At 37.8% G+C, this 14,313-nt stretch overlaps 1 protein-coding gene across 10 annotated transcripts in view; it reads left to right on the top strand.

Annotated features, from left to right (window-relative positions):
* Positions 1 to 14,313, top strand: part of GARNL3 (GTPase activating Rap/RanGAP domain like 3) — an 80,557-nt gene that overhangs the window by 35,117 nt on the left and 31,127 nt on the right. For 4 of the 10 annotated variants that reach the window (XM_055815564.1, XM_055815572.1, XM_055815577.1 and 1 more), the window contains 7 exons: positions 6,890 to 6,953; positions 7,212 to 7,238; positions 7,605 to 7,680; positions 8,295 to 8,393; positions 8,942 to 9,045; positions 10,206 to 10,314; positions 12,623 to 12,668. In XM_055815564.1, the coding sequence (XP_055671539.1) occupies positions 6,894 to 6,953; positions 7,212 to 7,238; positions 7,605 to 7,680; positions 8,295 to 8,393; positions 8,942 to 9,045; positions 10,206 to 10,314; positions 12,623 to 12,668 (521 nt within the window). In that variant the 5' untranslated portion in view covers positions 6,890 to 6,893. Of the gene's footprint in view, positions 1 to 1,276; positions 1,377 to 1,824; positions 1,944 to 2,719; positions 2,800 to 6,889; positions 6,954 to 7,211; positions 7,239 to 7,604; positions 7,681 to 8,294; positions 8,394 to 8,941; positions 9,046 to 10,205; positions 10,315 to 12,622; positions 12,669 to 14,313 lie in introns of all 10 variants that reach the window. The other 6 variants (XM_055815553.1, XM_013294417.3, XM_055815549.1 and 3 more) reach the window with 5 other exon arrangements.

Here is a 14,313-nt window from a genome sequence, read left to right as displayed (position 1 = left end):
GTCCCACACACACACCAAAGTCTAGCTTAGCTGCTCTTTCAAGATTATGTGGTCTTGACAGTTTAATTTTTTTAAAGGGAAAAAATGGTATTCCATTTAGTTTTGGTAATGTTTTGCTCACCTGATCATGTTAGAAGAAAAAGACCTATCTTCTGAGTAACACTTTGCATTCTCTAGTTCATCACTTTATATTGGTGTCCTGGTGATACTACAAGCTGGTTGCTTGAACCCAGGTGCTACTGTTTTCAGCCTTTGTGCTTTTAAGTTTTTCCTTCAGTGTGATGAGGTTATAGCTTCATTTTATTCCCCTTTAGTTGTCTTTCAGCAGCTATGCTTATCTTTAAATAAGAGATAAAGAAGCTGAGTGGAGCCTGAGAGTCATTCGCTCCAGTTCTTTTGTGTTCCCTGTAACCTCTCCAGTGATACTTGGGTTTCTACTTATCCTCATTTTTTATCTTCCTTTGCAAAACTTTTTCAGCTGTAAATATCTTAATATTGAAAGAAAGAAAGAAGACCTCATATTCTTGAAATATATGAGAGGTCCTGGTAAGCTTGTATTGAACTAATATTAACAGTAAACAATGATCATCTGTTTGCAGCAGCACTGGGTGCAGAGTTTAAAGCAATCTAACTATTCTGCATTGATTCTCAGGGGGGTTGTGTTCTGCACACTTTTTAGTTCACTTTCATGAAGTTCAATTAGCTTGTATCACAGAAGGATTCTCTGAGTGTGTGATGAATGGCCATATGGTGAATGGATATGGAGAATGGCTTTTTCTCTGCATACGTGAACTTTTAGTGGAAAAGGACTTGAGGGATGCTTGGGGGTTTTATCTGGCCTATCCAGAAACAACATGGAAGAACTTCAAGAGCATGCTCTGGTTTAGCGAGGAGTCTTTGAGGATTATTTTGGGAAGAACTGAGAAAATAAAAAGTTGAAGGCAGAATTCTGATTATTTATTTAAAAGTTTTAAAAACACTGGTCTTCAAATTCCAAATTGAAATATCTTCTTTTCAGTGGGGTGGTACAATAGGAAAAGACCGTAGTTACTTAGAAAGAAAAGGGGGTGGGGGGGTGGGGGGGTTGCAGGGGAGAAGGAGAGGGAGAAATTTTAGTATCATCTGCACAACAGCTGACTTCAGAATAATTCTTTGCTTTTTAGTACACAGCTAAAGCTCTTCTGGTGAATCAGCCACTCTTGATTGGCTTTTGCCTATATTATGTTCTTTTTTTGCACTTGGCATTTGATCTGACAGCCTCCCAATTCTGTTTCAGAATACAGACTATACTCCGGGTACATGGCACAGAACGGACGTGCATTTGGAAAACCCAGAGTATCATACACGATGGTATTTCAAATATTTTTTAGGGAAAGGTAATCATCTTTTTGCAAATGGATTGGAAGTTTTGATCAATGAAAATGTAATGTAGGTTTGAATTGCTGTTATTTAAATATGGAAAGAAGTATGGTGTTAATTTAGTATTAATGCATTTTCTGTACAGAAAACAAATTATTGTTTCATGTATTTTCAACCTGAAGACAGAGAATGGGTTTCTGTAAGCCATCAAAAAGAGATGTTTTGAAACCCTTCTTGGCCTTGAGGGCTGTACCTATCTCTTGGTTGGTTTTTTTTTTTTTTACTCATCTGTATGTAAATACATAATTATTTATGTAGATAAGTATATATTTTTACACATGAATGCATGTATTTACACATTTATACATGTGTGTGTCTGGGTCTGTGCGTGCATGTCTGTGTATGAGCATGTGAGCAGGTATGCGTGTCTTCTTTCTCACTATGTTTCTTGTTTTTCCCTAACAGTTCATCAAAATTATATAGGTACAGATGCAGAGAAGAACCCTTTCTTTCTGTCCGTTGTACTGTCTGACCAAAATAATCAGCGTGTTCCTCAATACCATTCAATACTGTGGAGAAAAACAGTAAGAAACAAATACTTAACTGCTGCTCTGACTTTTTGTTTGTTTTGGATATGTTTATCACAGACCTTTTTGCTTTCTTCAGAATTTCAGCATTTAATACGTATTTTTTCATTTTATACGATAAGAATATGTAACTCCACCATAGCAGATAAAATTAAACTAGCTTTGAGGGTAACATTGTACTAAACTTTCGGACATAAATCTGTAATGTCAGATATTTTTTAATTGTTCTTACCTGCAACCCTGTGTTATTTTTAGAAATGTTGCCTAAATTGTTCTTGTTTATGCCCTGCGATCAATTTAGGCAATGACTTTATACAAAAATTCTAAAAGCAGTATACAACGTTAAGAAAATAGGCAGGTGTGATACTGTTTTCACTAGTATTGTTTAATGATTTATTTATTCTTTTCACTTAATGTTCCATAAGAGCCTTTTATCCAAGCAATTAATCTAAAACTCCTGCATGCACACGTGGTTCACCCTTTTTTTTTTTTTTTTTTTTTTTTTTTAAAGAAATAGCTTGTCACTTCTACTAGTGTCAGCAGTCCTTATATCACATGCCAAGGTAGCCAAAACTAAGTAAAAAATAATTTTTTTCACCTTCCATGACTTTTCACATTCCTTTTTTCTTCTTTATTTTTTTCCCCTTTTCAAACAAGCAGTAAATATGGCTCAGTAAAACTAGCATGTTTTTGTTCTTTTTTTTAACTTGTTTTTATTAATATTCATAGTTGAATACACATAAAAATTCACTATGTCCTGTAATATCTCCTAGCTTTTCTCTTTACAGGGTACTCAGAAAATATGTCTGCCTTATAGTCCCACAAAAACATTATCAGTGAAATCTATATTAAGGTATGTATTACCAAGTAAGTTATCAGTTAAGATATTTGCCTGTATGCCTTGTCCTGTAATTCAGAAGCTCATGTTGCATGGTTTTCGTGATAGATTTGTAAAAACAGGTTTACAAATCTTAATGATTGAAGGCAGCAAAAAGTGATTTTAAAGCCTGTTCTGGAATAGACAAAGTGACAACTTAAAGTGGAGAAGAATCCTTAGCCCTTTTTCTTCAGCAGAGGGACTGTTCTCAGGTTGATTGGAAAGCAGGTGCTAAGTGGAACTGCAGTGGGTGAGAAGAGATACCTTTTTAAGTTAGAGAGACAATAAACAGACCTAAGGAACAGCAGAGACTGACTGGAGGGGTGGTTATTATGTGACCCTAGCAGGAGGAAGCAAACAGGGGAGAAACCAAGAATTATGTCTTCAGTTAATGGTCTCCCTGTAAGTCTCACCATGGGTGTTACACACAGTGAAGCCAAGAAAATTCCTTCCTTTAGCCAGCGTCTGTATGGGCATGCTTGTACTGTGTCCTGCCTCTTTTGAGGCAGAAGAGAATATAAAGTAAGGAAGCTTGACACCATTTCCATGTCTTTCAACTTTATAATCAGCTGAAGTGGTAGAAGATCTGTTTGCAAAGTGTTCGTTCAAACTTAATCTGCAGTTTTTACAATCTAATCATGTGGTGTGTTTTCTCAACCTCCTCACTAACCTCTTCAAATGCATCTTCTGTAAGGATTTTACCTCCTCTGAAAACCCATAAAAAGTGTCTTTGTTTGCCAAATGGGTAGCATGTGCCAGGTAAACGAGAAGTCTGCATGTCTTCAGAACCTTTGGTCACTATAGAGTATGAGCAAATGCCTCTTGCTTGGTTGAAGCTGGTACGTGGGATAACACTGCCAGTCCTGATGTGAAAGGAGAATTCTGGGAACAGGGTGTGTGTTGGGATGTGAAGTCAGTACCATCAAATCTGGATTTTCCAACACCTGTACAAGATGTCTGAGAGGTCCCAGACCACTGAATGTCCCAGAGGGGCTTGCAGGTCCATTGAGCCTTGCGTCTTAATTCTGATTTCCTGAGCTGTGGCTTGTTTGGAGTGTCAAGATGGTGAGTTGGAAACACTTCAGATCTCTTTCATCTTTTTCATCAAGATGAGCTAAATGTTGTCTTCTAGCTCCTATGGCACCGGCTTGAGTAGCGTTCCCAGTTGTCAGTACTGCATGTTGTACCTGCGTGAGCACCTGATCTTCCGTGTCTGCCCACCAGTGCTGAAATACCTCTTCCTAGCCGCCCGTCCTAACCCAGCCTCTCCGTCCACTCTCACCCACATAGACATTTTTGGTCAGGCATCCCAGGGTGGAGAAACTGTCTTCTGTTAACGAGAGTCGTAACTCCTTTGCTGAAGTGCCCTCATGTGTTCCATCCTCTGACACTTCACTACTCTACCAGGGAAAGTGCAGGCTTCTTTCAGACCTTGTTCCCTGCTTCTCCCAAGGTGTGTGCCACGTTGTCACATGAAGGGGTGGGGTGGGGGGGGAGCGGTACGTAATCCTCTCAACCCCAAGTGTTTGATCTGTCTATTAGCACCCCAGGAAAGGAGAGACCCTTGTTCCCGACCAGTCTGTCAGTGTCCCATTACAGGGACCCTTCACTGAACAGTCCCACTGGATCGAAGGGCAATTCGACTGACTTGTTCAGGGCAACACACTAGCAGCATTAGGGGGACCCCTCAGCGGGTCTTCCCACTTTGTTTGAAAGTATTACCTGCTGCCGTCAACTGCCAGTGCCCACAAAGGACTCACACTAACAGTTCACAAAATAACACTCTTTATTAATAGGAAATCGTGACAAATTAAGGTTTTGCCAGTGATAGGGACTCTCTGCAAAAACAGGCTTGGAATTATATACAACTAAACTACATACAACTAAATCATAATCACTAATAACAGCTAGCATGAGTTAGTTATTTAGCATGCATAAAACAAAGTTCTTACCCGATAGGTGTCCCTATGGGGGAGAAGACAGGTTCAGCCCACTGACGGATCCCAGAAGTTCTGATGGAGTCTTCCCTGATTTCTCCCCTCATCTGCCTACTTTTTATACTTCATAGTACATTGCATATTCATTCATCATACGCAGGATTAGTTACGAGTTTCTCACTTCTAATACGAATTAGTATGTATCCTCAGATAGCACTGCTGAAGTTCTCTGCTAACTACGCGTGCTCCTTAGGCGGGGTTTTGCCCTCCTTTGCGGGGGCTGTTTGAGTTGGAGGTTGTGATCTCCCACTAAGAATAAGGCAATTATCTTTGTCTTATTTTCAACTAATTTTCTGTTGATGTCAGGGGATTGCAACACCTTATCATCCTGTTTCCTCTCGTAGCCAGAACTTTCCTCACTTGAAGGTTTCTTTCTGCATAACTTCGATAACGGCGTTGTTTTCACTACCTGTTCTTTGTTTCTCATCCTCCCCATGGCTGACTACCTTGGTGAGAAGTCCCTTCATAACAACTATAGAGAGTGAGTCAGCTTGACCTAGCTTTGTGAACACTGAATCAGAGTTGGGTAATCGGGGAGTTTAGACAATTCCCCCCTGCTTTGGACTTAATTTCAGTCCAGGACCCGTCCATTTCCATCACATTTAGGCAGAGCTTGAGTGACTTTAGTCATGCATATTGTTGTTACTAATTGGTGTTGTGTGCCCAGTGAGGTGTAGTAGTACCTTGGAAGCAGGCAGCTTTGAGATGGAGGTGTGCGTTAGTATTACAATGAGATTATTTCAGTTGAGGAAAGTAATTTCACCATAATGGTTGGCTCGGCCACAGACGTCTCCTGGATTCTTCCTATGACAAGTGGTAGGCAGCTTATCAGCTGTGTGGTGCCGTCTGGTTCCCTTTCCTGCAGGGAGCATGACAGCCTGGCCATGGTGTCTCCACTCCGCACCGTCCTCTGTCACCGCTATCCGCGTGCGCTGAGCTGCCAGGAGGTGTTGCTTAGGGAACATCTGTGGTGATACAGATTCTGTGCATGCCAACCATCCTGAAGGCCATAGCTGTGTTTTACCCTAAAAAAGCTTTCTGTAATACTATGCTTCTGTTAGGACGCAATTTTCTCTAATTCCCCCCCTCAAGGTGATTTTCCCACACACCTGTAGGCAGCAGGACTAACTTAATCTCCTTTTGCCCACTTGGGCTTGGACTAAAATCCCTTCCCTGACTATTCTTAAGCTTTTACAGCCTTTGAGCCTTCCCTCGGGCCTGGTTGATAGTCCTTTGCCATTTCACCCTGTTCACAGCCAGCATAAGTCTAGGTACAGACTATCTGAAAGAATTTCAGTTACATGATAAACCTGCTTTTTTGTAAATTAATTGTAACATTTTAATTGCTTTCAAAGGAAACTACAGGAAGTCCTGTCCACATGGTGACCTAGCATAAGCAATGATGGAAAGGGGCATCAGATGTGACCTCCGTGTCAGCTCACTGTGCCTCAGACAGACTGCATTTGGCATGCTGCGCAGCTCCAGAAATTAATGCTAGGGAAAAAATGGGCAAAAATAATAGTAAATGTAGAAACATGAGTTAGGAAAAAATGCTGTAAGTTAGGTATTTCTGTTGGTTGAGGCAGTTGATCTTACTACTTATTTAAATACTTTTTCATGTTCTCTTTGTGGATCTTTGGTGTGTGAATTTGATGCTGAACGGCTCGTTTTTCATTTGACTTGCCTTGAATTATTTTAGAAGAGATAGAAGAGAAGCTTATGAAATAGAATAGGTTATTGAGTCTTCCTAAAATGCTCACAACGATTACGTATAAAGCCAAAGTGAAGGGTCATCGATGGAATAAAATTCTGTGCTTTATAAGTAAATACAGTACATTTAAACCTGATCTCCGTGCAGGGTCCTAGTTATTTCTGGTTTTAAAATCCAAAAGAATTTTAGGAAGTCTTAGAGGTTAGTATTGTGGGAAATAAATGGCTCTTCCACAAAAAATTCCACGTAAGCAAGGCTCTTTGAACAATTCTTTTTGAAATCGGTTCTAACTACAACCAGTTTAATGTTGAAATGTATACTTGCTCTCCTATAAAGCAGTATTTCATTTGCATTTCAGTGCTATGAGTCTTGACAAATTTGAGAAGAGCCCAAGGGAAATTTTTCATCCTGAGATACAAAAGGTAGGAGGTGACTTCTTTTTTTGTTTGGTTGTGTTTTTTTATTATTTTCTGGAAAAATAAGTCATTAAGTATAAATGCTACTGGTTTGTTTCTTTCAGTAGCAGGGTAATAATGATGAGTAGGGTTACAGTTACAAAATAAACTGTCTTTATCAGTTGAACTGGCTACTTCAAAATTAAACAAATATACAAGTATGTTACAGGGTTTTTTTGTGCTGTCTTCAGTACCAGTGTGCTAAAGATATTGTTTTGTTTACAGGATTTACTGGTTCTTGAAGAGCAAGAGGTAAATGTTAACTTATCACTCCTAGCACTTAGTGACTTATAACAACTAAGATATCAATTGCTTATTGCAGTAAAAAAATGTATATTTCTGTGCAACATATGAGATAAAAAATCATTTTAAGCAGCAGCATAATATATCTTATTAATAGATCACCAACTTAGTATATCATAAAATTCATAAACTATGATCAGAAGTGAAGTATTAGGTATCTGCTACTTGAGCATGTAATGGAGCTGGTATGAAGTGTGTATTCCCGTGTGTAGGATGTACACAAAAGATGTATATACAAGTCCTTAGAGGAAACATTATTTTAGGTCTTTTGTTTGATTGTCTGTTTATCCTATAATATTTGGTTTTATTTCTCAGGGACCTGTGAATTTTAAATTTGGAGTCCTTTATGCTAAGGATGGGCAGCTTACAGATGATGAAATGTTCAGCAATGGTGAGTTTTTCACCTTTTTCTTAATTGTTTTATTCATCCAAATTAAAAAAATGTGGGATAGTGTCTAGATATGGAAGCCGGAAGGGAGGTGATGGTTTTGGGAACAGAGGTTTTCATGTTCATTTTGGGGGCAAAATTGTAGCATAGAACCTTCTGCTTCTATAAAATGTTGCTGTAGGAAACCTACTGTTACAACTTGGAAGATACTGAAATTTCTTTTCTAGAAATGGACTATGCAATGTAAGATTTAGAAAAAGGAAGCAGTAAGATTTAGAAAAGGGAGGCAACTCATATTACCTGCAGGAAGTCACTGTTGTTCTAGTTCTTTCACTCTTATTTTGCAGCATGATCATGTTCTATATGCGCTTGAGCAGTGTCTTGGAGTTAGCAAAAGAGGTCACTGTTTAATGTCACACGTTAATGCCTATTCTACAAGGCTTGGATGCTTTTCTTGGAGAGGTAGAAGGCTTGGATGACATGAGGAGAAACTAATACAGCTGAAACGTCCTCGTGTCCTGGAAGCAGGACCTGTTACTATTTCTTTATTATTTTTTGTAGGTATTCTATTAGTACGTGTGCTTTTCTGTTGTAACGTTTCTTCCTTCCACATGTAGAAACTGGAAGTGAAAGCTTTCAAAGATTTTTGCATCTCTTGGGTGACACAGTTACTTTGAAAGGCTGGACAGGCTATAGAGGAGGACTGGACACTAAAAGTAAGAACTCATCTGAAAAAAAAAAAAGGGGGGGGGAGGGGGCTGCAGTATAAATGTTTTTGCTTATTGCATGTGCATATTATGTATATTGTAGAAATAATGCCACAACAGACTTCCTCATGTGCATGCTAAACGCTCTGCTTCACCAGGGAAAAGTCAGGTTAGCTTAAATCACTGGTGTGAAATACAGTTGAGGAAAAGTATTTATGTAACCTGTATTTTCAAGGTGAATGATTTTATTTTATATTGGAGTGGGGTGAAAAATAACCTGACATGTTACTTTCTTCATGATTGTAGGACATCATGGCTGGAAGAACCATGTGTGATTTCAGGAGGCTAGTTAAAGGATGTCATAGGTTTTAAGTGTGTGAATAAGCAGATTAGGTTGCAAGCTTGATTTTGGACCCACATAAAACATGCAGCGTGGACATTTTCTAAAATGGATCAGAATGACTAAAGAAGGGTTGGTAGAAGGCCCTGAAATATCTTTTGACCTTTATAAAACTTAAAGGACATATTCCTGCTGAGATTGTTGTCTTCCGTTGCAGATGATACAACAGGAACCTGTTCCATCTATACAGTTTTTCAAGGGCATGAAATTATGTTCCATGTTTCAACCATGCTACCATATTCGAGAGAGAACAAGCAGCAGGTACATAGTTCTCGCTTTCTTTTTTCCTGTATTTTTTTCCTCAGTGCTGCAGTTAATGCTGAAAATTTAATAATGTTTGTTAGAAAATAATGTATCATATCATCTCTATTAAGGTACAGGAGACCCTTGCAAAGAGAGTCAAAATTGATTGACCGAGAAGTGATTTGGTATTCTGTTATTCAGATGACTTGTAGATCTTCACTGCTGCAATTACTGTTACCTCAAAGAATTTAGGAAGGCTGGAAGTTAGACTTGTGTGTGAATTGTCAGAATATTCACATACATAACATACAGTTCATGTTTAGATAGCAATTCATGTAGCTTGAAAGAAATTCCCTTTATGAGCATGTTAATGGCAAACTTTGAGCATTTGCTCTAAAGCACTGCTGGTGCCCTCATAGATTGACTAGGTAGGTTCTTGCCTGCTTGCTAAAATGTGCTGTCATCTGTTGCTTGAACCTTTCTATGTATTATATGATGAAAAAAATAATAAGCGCATATCTTTACCTATGCATCACATATCCACAATGATTTACTTAAAATTACTCACAAATTACTTGTTTTACTAATTTCTTGTTTAAGCAATATTAAATATTATGTATTATGATAGTAATATAATTAGATGACATAATTACATTGTCCTTTTTTTATTTCTGTGTCAATTTTCTCATGCTTTTGCCTTGGATTGATGACAAGATCACAGCAGAAACCAGAGGCCAATCGGGACATTTAGTGTTTTTAAAGAATAAATTGGCATCAGGAGTTTTTTTCTGTTTAGTTCAAGTGGTGGATTTGCTTTTTTTGGAATGCTAGGTGTTCTGTGCCAAATTTGTGAATATTAATTATGGAAATAATGAGTGCTTTGCTAACTTAAAAATATGCAATAGCTGCTGGTTTAGCAGTTGCCTTGTGTGTGCACCATGGCATTGCCAGGTTTACTTGCTTATAGTTAAGTAATAATTTTATGTTGGCTTCAATCGTATTGACCACAATTTGCAGTTTAGGAATATTGTTTTACCATTCTCTCACAGAATTATTAGAGGTATTTATTTATGTCTTGTAAGTCATTGTGTCTTTTTTTTTTTTTTTTTTCTTTTTCCCCTGCTCCCTCCCCCTTTTTTTTTTTTCTTTTTTTTTTCCTTTTCTTTTGTTTTTTCCAGGTAGAAAGGAAGCGACATATTGGAAATGACATTGTAACTATCGTATTTCAGGAAGGCCAAGAGTCTTCTCCAGCATTCAAGCCATCCATGATTCGCTCTCATTTTACACGTATCTTTTTTCCTTACATTTCCCAGTTATTTTTTTATTTTTTAAGATCAATATTACTTTTAATTCTACCCTGAGTCCTTCCTGCATGCTGCTTATGGAATTGAAAACTATTTTGGAAAGACAGTTGCGTTCTTTACCTTCAGCTGCTTGATTAGGAGTCTTTAAGTCTGCCTCATAAAACAATTTTTATGTTGAACCACTTAGAACATAAGGTCAAAGTAAGAATGTGATTTTTGATTTGTATTTTTATTGAAGGCATTTAATTGGATCACTTCACAAATTAAATTTTGTGCATTTTCATAAAATACGAATTCCCAAAAGATGTGAATGAATTTGACATTAACTACTGAATATTGCCTTTTAATGTTTAGATGCTGTTTATTTTAGATATTTATGTATTTTAGGTCAGTGTTTCTCAAATCTTTCAGACCATAAACCACATATTCTCCAGATTTTAGCAGCCTGTGTTTTTCAAACTCTTGGTTAGTAACATTGTGAAGACAATATGATTCAAACACGCATCTGCCAGTCACTTGGATTTATCATGGGGTCCTATTAGTAGTCCATAGATCCCAATCTGGCATCTCTTAGTCTAGATGGAATGGAATGAAGAAAAATGTTTTTTTTTCTGTCTATGCTGTGTTGCTGATTTTTTAAAAAATACTGCAAAGCCTACAACTTCTAAATGTAGTTCTCAGGCTGACTAACTGTTTTTAGAACCTTCTTGCTAGTCTCATCCATGGCTGGTCGTAGTTTTTAGATTTAAGCTTTTAATATTGACCTCTTTTTGCTAAGTGGAAGAAGTGACTAGAACAAAAAGAATTGCACACCAAAAAAAAAAACCCCTGTAGATATCAGAGGAACCTAAATACTGTTAATAAGAAGAGTTTACCAAGTTGATGTACCTTTTCATCGGAGTGTTAGTAGAAAAGGAGTAATTCTTCCCTTATTGCTGTTAGGAGGACTTGTTATGATGCAATTGTTACACCCCACTCTTTCTGATTCTTAACAAACATTTTGAGGTTCAGCTGTCCTTTGTGTCATAATGAGTTGGAGGGGCAGATGTGCCCTAAATCCATAAGGATGTGTTATCATTTAAGTAGTTTTAAGTGATCCACAGCTGGTCGATGCTGTCATTTCACCTTCCTGATGTTTTCAGTTGACAGTAGCCAGAGATAAAGGTGTTCACTGTGGATTGACACTGATCTGTGTCAGATGTGGTAAATCTCAAAGCTGACTGAATCTGTACCAGCACTTCGTATTCACTGTCTTACATACTATAGCACCCCTTTTCTGTTATTTCTACAATGGGAACACTTAGCATACAGATATCCGGCTGTGCTGTCCTGTAAGGATTTGCTGTATGTCATCTGTGGGGTAGGATTGAGTTACCCAAGTAAAAGCATCCAGCACAGATTTAGATGTCCCAACATATCTGAAGTGTCTGTACAGGTCTGGCAGGTATGACTCTGGACCTACAGGAGATCTGTGCCTCTTATAGCAACTGGAGACTAGGCAGTATATTCTCAAGCATCTTAAATAGCACTGGATGGATGCTTGCATTGAATCCCATCATAAGTCTTTTTTTTATTGGGCAGTCTCCGACAGTGCTGATCACAGCTATCAGCAAAGCTCTCAACATTCTATCTGGAACAAACCCATACAGCCAATGAAGTTAGACTTACAGTTTCTTTAACACTGTTTATAAGGACTGAAAACTTAGAGACAGTGTTAAGGAAATTTATCAAAGCAAGGTGCCTCTAGTTGATTCCATAAAAATATTTTGCAATGCAACCATAAGAATTTCTTGGAATTTTTTGCCCATATTTGCCCAAAGTTATGAATCAAAGCATTTTTGTGTACTTGCACTTTAAATTCTCCTCTCTATTTTCTTATAATTCTGTTAGCTAAATTATTTCTTTGGAATCTTCTCTTCAGTGGAAAATTTGGTATAAGCCAAGTTCAGAATCCGTACTTTTTTATAAACTAAAAGAATTTTAAATCACAAGTCTGTTGAACACATGCACACACAAAACTATAGAGCGTGTTTTATCCTTCACGTAACAGCAAGAAATCTGTATTTGTGGTACTAGTTCAATTTTTAAAACTGTTGATCAAACACAATAAAATTTTATATGGGATCTCCTTTATAAACAGGAAAATTAGTATAATTTAGAATATTTTCTATATTTACAGACATTAATAGATTTTACCTTTATTAAATTTGCAATCTGCTGCAGGAAAAAAATGTATTAAAATACATGTGAGATGCATTAGTATTGAATTAACATCCTTAACTGTGTGGCAGATATTTTTGCCTTAGTGAGATATAATAAGCAGAATGATAGTTACAGGTAGGTGTTGATTGTAACAAATAACTTCACACTGAATTTCTGATGGTTCAGAGATAATGGGGAAAACATTTTGTATTGTCCACTTATGTGTATGCCAGGAAGCCAAATGAATTTATGAAATTGAAGAGCAGTATGGACCTGGATGCAGATGGCTGTAAACTGGCTATGAATAAGTTGCGCGTTTCTAACCATCAGAAAAATGAAATTCTGGAACAGGCGTAAACTTAAGGGGGCGAAACAAAACTACTTTTTAGATGAAATGTAACAAAGTGATGGAAGATATGCCTGGAACAGTGTGACCTGGTGAGATCAATGACGTAATGAACTACATGTATGATGAAAGTTAGATGTGATGTTGTGATAGCCATGGATTGTAGATCCTTAAAGGTCTAGGTTTAGTTGTAGCTAAGCAAATCAGTTCATTTTTAGGGATCTTAATAGAGTATCTGTACAGTTGGACATCACATACTTAAAACCTATTGGAATTTTGCTGGTAAATAATGTGTTCTTCATCTGTTTTTCAGTTAGCGTTGGTGACCCTCATACTTGGAGGTATATGCTGTCCAAGTCAGAGTCAGTGTCCCAGTCTGAGTCTGTTAGGTTTCACCAATATCTGAAAAGCAAGCATTCCTGCAGTGTCCTGCCTAGGCTTTAATGAAGAAAGTGGGATTAACCAAATAGTTAATCCAAACTGTTGTTTTGAGATTAATGGTGAGATGCAAGAGATATCTGTCAGTCTTAAAAAAACAGAGTGGCAGTGGGATGTCATTGTCTGAGCCTATGGGAGGGATTCACCTTGGACTTAAAGCAAATAAGCAGTAAAGAGAAAAGAGCCACTGTTCAGCTGACTATGTGTGCTGCAGTTACCAGTATACGATATAGACTTACCACGGTTTTTCTCCTTTACAAAGTACTAGCCATGTCTGTAGCAATCCTTTTTCTGTTGAAAGTGTGCTAAGTTATTTACTACTTAGACTAGGTCAAAAAGAAATGGGAGAATCGCATTCTGTTTTGGATATGTGTCTGAGAAGAGGGTTGGTTAGGTTTGAAGTCACTGCCGGCTCAGATGCTGAAGTCTCATATGGCTAAAGAATTTATATTAGAAAACCAAAACATATGATTTATCCAGCACTAGAAGGGAAATGTCAAGGCATGAAACTAAAATTATGCCTCAGACTGGAATGTGTGTATGTGTGTGTATGTTGACAGCACTCAAAGCTATAAACTTTGCAAGATGGAAGGGTGAAGTCAATGTGTTAGGCTTTGAATGCAAATTTCTAACGGCTGTGTGGGCCTGTGGGGCATTAGTTATTATTTAGAAAAATTTTCAACTGTTTACAAGTCATTCTACCCTACATTTGCAAGACAAAGCTGAAGGTTGACAGCATCGGGTCTGCTCCTTTGAGCTGAACTGCTAGTTGGCTTGCAGCAAGAAGACAGACACTGAACTTAGAAATGGCTTCCAGGAATACAGGGTCCTTAGATTAGTTTCGCTTCCTCCTTCCTTGACAATTCCATAACCCTGAAGAGTCAAGATTGTGAAAGAGACCAGCAATATTTCCTGGAACTGATCACCTGGCACTAGTGCACTTTTTTTTTTTTTTTAACAACCTATATCAGTTTGAGAGCCAAGAAATACAGCAAA

Source organism: Falco peregrinus, chromosome 1 (assembly GCF_023634155.1).
Source record: "Falco peregrinus isolate bFalPer1 chromosome 1, bFalPer1.pri, whole genome shotgun sequence".
Classification (NCBI taxonomy): Eukaryota; Metazoa; Chordata; class Aves; order Falconiformes; family Falconidae; genus Falco; species Falco peregrinus.
This window is presented reverse-complemented; position numbering and strand designations above follow the sequence as displayed.